Genomic DNA, 10,499 nt, shown 5'->3' with positions numbered 1-10,499 from the left:
ACTGATTTAACATTTAAAGTAATATCCGTAGTTGTTCTTCACCGTGAAGCTCCCGGGGTAGAATGGGCCTTCAGCAACCCATGCTTGCCATAAAAGGCGACTATGCTTGTCGTAAGAGGCGACTAACGGGATCGGGTGGTCAGGCTCACTGACACATGTATTCGGTTCCCAATTGCGCAGATCGATATTCATGTTGTTGATCATTGGATTGTCTGGTCCAGATTCGATTATTTACAGACCACCACCACATAGCTGGAATATTGCTGAGTGTGGCGTAAAACTAAATTCAATCACTCACTCACTCCGTAATTGTTCTGCCGAAGAGAGTAAAGTGAGTGGGTTTAATTTTACTCCGCAGTCAGCCACATGCAAGCAATATCACAGCCATATGTAAATAATCAAGCCTGGACCAGACAATACAGTGATCAACAACATAAACATCAACTACAACTAGGATACGATAACATGTGTCAACCAAGTCAGCGAGGCTGACCACCCAAACACGTTAGTCGCCTCGTACGATAAGCATGGGTTGGTGAAGATCGTTTGTAACCAGGACCTTCACAGGTCTTTCGAGGGTTGAACACAGTATACATTAATAGTGAACGTAAACGTCGTGCAAGTTATAAAATAGACAGTATGACAAGTAGGACCAGCATTTAATAAGACGACAGTCCAGAGCCATTCCTTACAGAAGCGATCTGTCGTTCAGTAGCATCTAAAGCCAGGTCACCATGCTAGAGACGTCTTTTAGCTGCGTTTTACCCTAGCAGTATGGACAGAATGCATTTAGCCACTTATTGACGGCTTCAATTTATTGAAAAAATAGTGCATTACTTCCCCTACTGCCACAATCAACCATCCATCTCATTTCAAATGTGTTTGAATGCAGTCAAGCCGTATGTAACGGCGGAAGTGCGTTAGAGCTGTAGTGAGAGATGTAGCGTTGTCATGGTTAGAATTGCAAATGTCAGTCTACAAAGTACTGGGGTCAAAACAATATCGAATGACGGGAGTTCGACCGTTGGCACAAAATGATCCCCAAACCATTACGTCGTTGTCCTCTGCGTCCTCTGCGTTTGGTTCAGTCTAACCTGTTTCCTCACTCATCTCATCTCATCCTTAGCGTTAAGCTCGACGAAACGGAGTCAGGATAGGTCTTGTTTATGGTCGTCTGTGTTGGACATCTGGAGTGTGCAGACGATTCCTGATGGCCTGTGTCAACTCTTTAACTCTACTAGTGAATATTACAGGCACAGATCGTGGCGGTGAGGTAGAATTCGCTCGTCACGTCGAAGACCCGGGTTCGAATACTGCAGCCCATCTCTGGTGTTCCCCGTAGTGATATTGGAATATTGTTAAAATGCTGGAATATTGCTAAAAGTGGCGTTAGCAATAATTCCGTCAGTACATGCACAAATCTGTGGCGCTGATTCGTACGTCATCTTGCCGTGACACCCGCGCAGGGCCCCAGAGCTTAGGCGATCTACAACTGCGTCCATTTCTTGAACACGAATCCTCCGACAGTACTGTCTTACAAATTTAGTCCAGATCGTGTGCAACTGCTTCAAGGAAGTGTTCACCATTTAGTCGATTCATGGCATGCTCCCGCTGCTGATTTATGGAGTTCTCGCTTACTTATTCAGCGTTTGAAGAGTGCCTTTGTTTTGCCTTTTTTATTGTATGTGTATTTACAGTCCGAAGCAAGTGCTTAGGGTTGCTTCACGTGATTGTTACCAATACGTCATGAGAGAGAGATAGAGAGACGGGCAGACAGAGACACAGAGAGAGAGAGAGACAGAGAGAGATACAGAGAGAGACAGACAGAGAGAGAGAGGAAGAGAGAAAGCATATCGGCTGAAAGTGTGGTAAAGGTTGCGAGAAGGTATTTGAATTCTAGCCAGTTGTTTTCATAAATCTCGCAATATCGCAAACGGGCAATTGCGCTCTTTTATCTAAAGAAGCATATTTGACTCATCGATAATGTGGCCGTCGACTCCCTCAGGTCCCGACCAACCTGAGGGATCCGCATCAAATGCATTTTGGAGATATTCGAGAGACAGGTTCCGCCCTTCTTTGTTGACCAGCTCAGCCCCGCGTTTCATTTCAGAGCCTATCAAACGTCTGATGAGATAGCCTGCCATCGCCAGTGAGTAGACAGGAGTATCTAGCGTGCAGACACCTGCTTCAAATCTATGAGTGTAATTGAGAATATTATGACCCACGTGATGAAGATAAATATGGTAACAGACCCATACTTGTGTCACGTCATTCTAGTCGTTTGATTGGATAACCGTCACCTTCATCACATGAAAACACTTATGTATGTATAAAACCAAAACGAAATGCCACTGAATTTAATAACGGATAACGTAACACTCACTCACTCAAGTACCCTGATTTCTCTCCTCCTCCTCCTCCTCCATTGGTAGCACCATGTGCAAATTCAACTAACAAATGAAAGAAATCATTTTGACTACACAGATGATTATTCGGTCGTGTTGTCGGTCCGATGTTCAGACCTCCTTGACGCGCTTTCTAACAAGTTGACCTTCCCACTCATAACCCTGTCTACCATTGTTAAAAATATTATGCAAAATCATCTTCAGCATCATTGCTGTCAGCTTTGCATAGACATTAGAAGAAACCACAGACGCCATCAATAAAAAAATATTGTAGATTTTCGACCTCAACTTCAAATACAGAAACCATTATAAAAAAATAAGCCTCGATTTAACTAAAACGTCATACATGGGGTGCCGTGAAAAAGAGCTCGGGATCACGGAAAACAATTGATATTCGTGACTGAATCCAACCAAGCGACCAAAGAGGAGTGGGATGGACTCCCTCATTCAACATACAGTCTAAGAAATCTTTTCTGCCATCTAAAATTTAAGAAATTATGAGCTGACTTGACTAACCTTTGTGTAAATCTAGATCGTGCTTGTTTTCATACTATACATATATTCCACAGTGTGGTACAGGACAATAATTATATAAAGACAGCTATATAGCATCGCGGAGGCTAGAAAATAAAATGAATGCAATCATTCAATTCAGAGATTCTGTGTTCTAATCTAAATTATCCCATGATTAACTAACCTATGATCTTGAAAAAGGTTATTGTTTCAATAACTATATGGACTTTAGGTTTTGTTGTTACTAACGTCACACTCAGCAATATTCCAGCTGTATGGTGGCGGTCTATAAATAATCGAGTGGGATCCAGACAAATATATATTGACAATAACATAACCAGTACACACAAATATATATGTATTAACAATTATCACTGTTGTCTTTCATTTATTATTTGTACACTTTACGACAGGCAGTAATCTGCATTTGTCTCAAAATTCATTACGTTAGATAGTTTAGTAGGCCATGCAATATGCTGTTGATTAAAAACAGCTTTTACGTTCAGATATTAAGCTGATGAGTTAAGCAGTCTACACGAATGACACATCCATTGCGAGCAGTGATGATTTCTGGAGAGACCCGGGCTAGCGGGGTTGGGTGGTCAGGCTCGATCACTTGGTTGACACATGTCAGTTGCGCAGATCGATGCTCATGCTGTTGCATCCCTGGATTGTCTGGTCCACACTCCATTGTTTACAGACCACCGCCATTCAGCTGGAATATTGCTGAGTGCGGCGTAAAACTAAACTTACTCACTCATTCACTGGAGAGAACTGGTTCCGAATAATCTCTGCAATCTGCAGTTGAGATATGAGGTGGTGAAGGCATTCATCGTCAAACATTGTGGAAGGACAGGGCTGCGTGTGAGCTCCATATGTCGAACATTGTCAGACAGATGAACGTATACATCACAAAGCCAAGTCATAGTGCAGACTGCTTTCCGCAGAAATGCGTATGGATTCAGAAAAAAATGCTATTTTTCAATTTTTTGATGATTATAAGTGTCATTCTGAGGTAACTGAATATGGATACCAATAATCGAGCCGTAATGCCAATGTGAGAAAAACATATCTTTATAAACCTATCACAACATAGGTATGAAGTATATCCAAATTACTAGGCTCATAGTGCCCCTATCTCTCTCTCTCTCTCTCTCTCTCTGTCTGTCCCCCTCTCGCTCTCTCTCTCTCACAATTCGAACTGGTTCCAAAATTAACATGTAGTAATTTCCATAGAATTGAAATGCAGCTTTACAATTTTTACTCAATGTTCATTCACATCGTACGTCAAAGCCGTTTTTTGTATATCACAAATATACAAATGGATATGGAAATCCAAAACAATTGAAGATAAAAAGCACATGGGACATACTTTGTCAATGGTATTACTTTCAATTTCGATTTTTCAATCGTATTTTCACATGTTTCCTACAAACAGATAATCATATAATACTGCGACATAATGCGGAATCCCCACATATCTGGGGAAACCCATAGTTATTAATAGCGCAATGGCGTAATCGTACAGCGAGAAACGGCCCAGTTTGAGTGGAGTAAAATGTAGGAATTCCGCTTCCGTTTATTTAGCGTGTTTGTTTACCCTGGATACAAGATGCTGATTCCAGTGTATCTACGAAAGAGGAAGTCAATATAATTGAGGTGAGTGTACTGCATGGGCTATACACATTGGGAGTGATTTACGAACTACATACTTGTTGTGGTAAGTGGTTGCACGCGCTGATTGAAATAGACGATCGTTTGGCAAGATATTAGATTAGCAAAATCTCAACGAATACTGCCAGTGTACCAGAAGCTATGCCCTGCAAGAAAGGGACTGCAGAAAAAAGAAAACCAAACTGGTCAGCAGACGAAAATCTTTTTCTCGTCCAGCTGATAGATGAAAATAAGAGTGTTTTGAGAGGGAAATTCTCTCAAAAAGTCTCGGTCAGCAAAAAGAAATCTACATGGCAAGCAATTGCCACCCAGCTCTCCGTGGCCTTTCCACACGTTGTCAGAACCACTGACGAATGCGAAAAGAAATATTATCAAAGTCTCGTCAACAAATTGCTGGATACAGGAGACAAATCACTGGAACAGGTAAACGTAAAATTCCAGTATTGAAGATATAGCCCAACAAACGATGTTATCAGTGTGACAATTTTAATGTTTTTATAGGTGAAAATTATGTGAAAAATTATGTTTTTTTTATAGTCAGATCTTGTAATGTTTTTCACGTTAATGATTATACAGGAAATTGTCTTCAGTTACATATCTAGAATGCATAATATATTCTAAATCCAACACTCACAAAAACTTCACTGACTTACATTGCATCATGTAATTTTGTTCCTCTTATGTACATTCAAATATCAATTGATAAAGAAACTTTTGAAAAGAAAACTGCACTGTTTTAAAAATATTTCACATGCAACAATTTCTTTTACACTTAAATTAACATGTTCAAGTAGCAGAATATAACAATATAACACAACATCTGATTAGTGAAAAACAAAATGGAGGAAACGTTAAGAATATTATTGGAATGATGACATTTCTCTAACAATAGTAAAAAAATGTTGATGCAAAGATAAGGAATAGAAATATTTTGTCGATGATGAAATTATGTCATATATGAATTTTTAATGTTATGTTTATTACTTGTAATTTTCATACCATATATTCACAGGAGGAGGTCAAAGTTCAGCTAATTTGTCAGCTGTAGACCAGACAGTCCAGGATATGCTAGGAGAAACTAATGTTTCAATTTCTGGACTCGATGAAGGCATAGACACCTCCTTTCTTCAAGTCATTGACATGACAAGGTAAAATTCCTATTGAAATTGCAAATACATAACTATGGAACCAAATATTAATACAATGATGAATAACTGTTTATACTAAATGTGTGAAATTGTTGTCTGGTTGATGTTTATAAAAATATGTACATGTGCATACATCTTGTTAGAATATAGATGTATCCTGGATGAACGTATAACACACAGGAAGAACACTTGCTGTTGTGTTTAGGACAGTTATTGATGTGATATACGAAGTGGTATTTGACACCCTGAAACTTTTCATATCGTAATTAGTTGATATAATGAAAACACACACTAAATATATATATATAAAGTAAACAGCATTGCACCTTACAGTACAATAACATGTGCACTCATTACTTCCACTCTTTATCTATGCAGTTCACAGTGCTTCAAGTACAGACAGTGCAGCCCACATACAATATCCAGACAAACGACTGTCAGCCTGCACAACTCCATCCACTGCCTTGCCATGATGATGACAAGAACCATCAGGCCAGGAAACGTCAGCTGGAACTAGATGTCCTTGAAGCGCAGCTCCAATATTACACACTGAAAAATTAAGAACGAACTTTGAGCATGTCATATATAAATTTCCACCATACGATATATTCATGGGAGTGGGATGGGATGGGGTCGGGTGTTAGAATTTGTTATGTGTTTCTTGGCAGATGTGTTGGTATTCATAACTATGTGTAGACACATAACAGCATTTCATATTGCATATGAAATATGGCATTAGCAGGTTTGACTGCATCAGATAACATGCAAGGTGTTAGTCATTTTTTCATTACCCACTTTTCCTTAAAAGGGGTTTAAATGTTCATAGGTAGGCGTAGATACATTAAATCATTTAGCTTTCCAACTTTCCAAAACCATTTAGCTAATTCTCTCTATACTTTGCTTTAACAGGTACAATGATATCATAAACGTATAACACTCTCAGGCATCGTTGAAGAAAGGTGAGACCAAACTTTTATGACAGTTTTGACAGTGTGCCGGATTAGACAGGTGCTAGTATTGTTTGGTCACTGTATTAGGCCTTAGGGCAGGAATAGGGCATAAGGTAACATAGTGTTATGATAAGGGTCTTGGGTCCAAGTGAGGGTTCCAGTGAAATCCCTGAAATCTAACTGGCGTGATGGTCTGCTTGGGGGAATTAACTCAGCAGAGTCCGAAGTCACAAGAAGCTGGGCTGAGAGCTAGAACTGGCCTGTTTAGGGAGTCTAAACCCTACTGATGGACAAAAGTAGTTGGAGACTTTTACATTAAAATTGAAACAATACAAAGATTATCATTTGTTGCTTTATATAAAAATGGGACTAACCTACAATAGCTAATGAGATGCAGGATAAACAAAATGGGGTGTGTCCTCAGAGAACAACTTTAAAGACCAGACAACGAGAGCACTTAATCTTTTAATCTTATTCTAAGTGGCATTATTCTTGTTGGCACATATATTGCATGGTTGATTGCTTGCTCTGGGCTAAATCTTAACGACCCTTAATTGGTGTTAGAATAATGTTATTTAATTGTATATGGCATGTTTACCTCATCAAAGCAGTTTATTAAACTGTCTAGACATAGCCCTTGTCTTAGTGAATGTTTTTTCTTACAGTGGAGTTCTGATTAGCTCAGGTTAGGATTTTAACTAGAACATCCGTGAGATTGTGTGGTCATATTTTTTTCAACAGAATGTCGGTGAGGTGAGATTTACTTCTCATGGCTGGTGTCTTTCTCTAAGCTTTCACTGGTACATGATGAAACTAATATTCTGTACTTATATTTTCCAAACATCTGAATGCTAATGCTGGTTATATGTAATAATTAATTTTGGTATGAATTATTTTTTCATGATAACAAGGCAGACATGAATGTTTTCCCCATGTTTACCAAAGAAATTGCTCCCTTATATACATTCAATGCTTTTCTGTCATAAGACTGTTCTGCCGCCAAACAAAATGTTGTTATTTGTGCAAGAGGGATGGATTTATGACCTCTGTACTATAAGTTTCATTCTGTTAGCAAATCGTTAGAGGGTTAGGTCATGCCTCAGCAACGTCTCTCCGATATCTATTTGAAACCGTGGTAAAATGTATATGTTAACACTATCTGCAAGCCACGGTATCTGACCGTTTGGATCACAGAGGGATGCATTTGCTATACATGTAGAATTGCCTCACATCAGTCTAGTAGTCTGTTCAATTTTGGAGGATTTTAACATATTTCGACTGTTTGAATGCGGAAGCCTCAATATTCATATTCCTTATATTAGACTAATACACTTTTACAAATGGAGCACTTGGTGAAATGCTACTACCTTTTAATTATCAGGAATTGTAAAAAGTAAATTATTTGGTTGATACTTGTTGAAGATCTCTATAGGTTTAGCCATTAACTGGTATGTATTTATCTGTTGTCTGTTGAACTGAATACAATAAAATTGTTTGTTAAAATATCATACTGTCTCTTTCATTGCATGTAAGATTTTACCTTTGGAATTTAGAAGTGAGTGTTGACAAACTGCTGCCTATATCGGAGACCATTCCCAGCTGGTTGAACGATAGGCAAGTTGAAGCCATCGTTGCCTGGTACTACTGGTGGACTCCCTGAGGCAGGCCAATGTTTCTGTCCTTGCAGATGTTGTGCAGCATCGCACAAACTGTTATAACCTGTTAATGTATTACATTGCATTTGATATAGTAGTTTACAGTCTGAGGAGGATTACAAGGAATTAAAAATTGCCTATTTATTTTTGATTAACATGACAATGAATTCTGCAGTTGTAGAAATACATCTCAATATCTCAATACAAACATTTCACAGTCATCTTTGTGTAACCAGAGTCTATTATATGGTCTCTGGTGTAACGTGATAACATTTACTGTATAACTGTTGATTACAAACATTTCATGAGTAACAATATCAATTTTCATCAATAGGAATGCATGATACGACATTAAAAGCTTATATAAACCTTTGCTGCCTTTTCGGGTTTGAGACGAATTTCACCGTGAAGAACACGAAATCTTCTTTTCAACTGCCCTATTGCTCTTTCAACAACACACCTAGTGGCCCTGTGTGCACTGAAAACATTTTGTAATACCAGTAGCTGTAATACACATATGTTGAAAAATCTGTTACATCTCACACTTAAAGTTGTTACAAGGCTATTATTATAATATTATTTACTGTATATACATGATATATATTTGGATTATATTTATAAGGATTTGTTACGTTCCAGTATAATTTAATGTTTTGGTTATCCCGATTACCAAGGGAAGTCACTCTCCTTCTTCATGCTACCAGTTTGCATGATATTTAGCGGTCATTTACCTGTTGTATCTTGTCCCTTGTCCAGCTTGTGGGTTGATAAATGGTGTCAAAAGCCACCTGCGACACGGATAACCACTGTCTCCAAGCAAATGGCAACCATTAGGTATGATTCCATGGTCAAACAATAACCTGACACCACTTTCGTTCAGGATGCGCGAGTCGTGTGTAGCGCCCGGCCACTTCGCAATTATGTCCGAGATTCTGTCGTCGGAATCAAAAACCACTTGAACATTCAACGAATGGAAGATCTTCCTGTTAACATATTCATTCTCATGCTCAGTTGGTGAAATTATCCGGACATGGGTGCCATCTATAACCCCAACAACTCCTGGGAATCCACCGATTTCATGAAACTGGCGTTGATGGTGCTGTATTTCTTGTCTGTTTATGGGCATTCTAATGAATCGGCCAATAAGTTGAGGTGTACATAAAGCATTTAAGGTATCTGTAATGACATTACTAACGGTGGGTTGGCTTACTCCAAAATCATCTCCATTGCAAAGTTGCATTTTTCCGGTGGCTAGGTACCGAAGGGTAATAGCAACTTTGCTGTCAGCGTCTATGGCCATGTTCCGCTTGGTTGGAGACGTCAGTTCATTTCTGACCAAATCAGTGACAAACTTCATGCCACCACTGTCCAGGCGGTACCGAGATATCAATTCGGTGTCATTATACGCCGTAAATATGTCTTTTCGTGGTCGAAAAACTCTCAGGTGGTGACGCTGGGCAGCCATCTTTTCTCAGGTAAGAAAATTCTTAACTTGCCAGGAGTGCATGCTGAGGACTCCTAACTTTTTGTAAAGTTATGAGTTCTTCTAAGACTAAAATCACTTTATTAATTTAAGATTAAAAATTGAATTTTTCTAAGAATTAACCTGAGTTAAGAATTCTTTTTAACTCTTAGAATCTATTAATCCGGCTCCAGGTCTCCTTGTAGGCCAGGAGGAAGTCTCAACACCATTATTCCGCAGGAACTCTCCCACAGCACGGAAACAATTTAGCTGAGCGTTGCCATGTATGATTATTGTATCGTGCTAGATATTTACCTGAATGTTGTCGTACACACCTTCGTGTCCAAATGTTTCTTGAATTGATGGAGACAAACGATAACAATAGACTTTTAAGACTATGTATCGTTTAAAAAAAGTGTTTGTACTCGAAACAAAAAAAAAAGCTGCGAATGTATAATCATATTAATTGTACTAAGATCCGCATTATCACAGTGGGGCATATCTGTGTCTTTACCTCACTGTTTACACATGTTGTACTGTTGGCCTCATGGCTATCTATGCGTAATAAAAAATCAGAATGAAAAAAATGTCCCTGTTTATGCGTTCTATTCCTCACATGAGCACAATGGGTAAAAGCCATGTCCACAACCGTGATATTGCTTGAATATTGCTAAATGCGGCATAAAACCACA

The 10,499-nt window shown here is 38.8% G+C and overlaps 1 protein-coding gene across 1 annotated transcript; it reads right to left on the bottom strand.

The window, feature by feature from the left end:
- Nucleotides 1–8,331: 8,331 nt before the first annotated feature.
- On the bottom strand, nt 8,332–9,810 carry LOC137291909 (putative nuclease HARBI1). The gene is made up of 3 exons (XM_067823469.1): nt 9,077–9,810; nt 8,715–8,823; nt 8,332–8,409 (listed from the first exon to the last, which is right to left on the bottom strand). The coding sequence occupies exons 1-3, from the start codon at nt 9,808–9,810 to the stop codon at nt 8,332–8,334; spliced, it is 921 nt and encodes a 306-aa protein (XP_067679570.1).
- Between the last annotated feature and the right edge of the window lie 689 nt (nt 9,811–10,499).

The sequence above is a fragment of the Haliotis asinina genome, chromosome 7 (genome assembly GCF_037392515.1).
Source record: "Haliotis asinina isolate JCU_RB_2024 chromosome 7, JCU_Hal_asi_v2, whole genome shotgun sequence".
Lineage (NCBI taxonomy): Eukaryota > Metazoa > Mollusca > Gastropoda > Lepetellida > Haliotidae > Haliotis > Haliotis asinina.
The sequence above is the reverse complement of the archived record's forward strand: the minus strand, read 5'-3'. Positions and strand labels throughout refer to the sequence as shown.

Bases quoted from the DNA above. Each gene is read 5' to 3' on its own strand.
- LOC137291909 (XM_067823469.1), bottom strand. From the start codon at position 9,810: ATGGCTGCCCAGCGTCACCACCTGAGAGTTTTTCGACCACGAAAAGAC. The intron at 8,824-9,076 runs GTAAATGACCGC...AAATGTTTTCAG, and splicing joins CAAGGGACAAGATACAACAG to TGCACACAGGGCCACTAGGT. The intron at 8,410-8,714 runs GTTTATATAAGC...ATACATTAACAG, and splicing joins AACCCGAAAAGGCAGCAAAG to GTTATAACAGTTTGTGCGAT.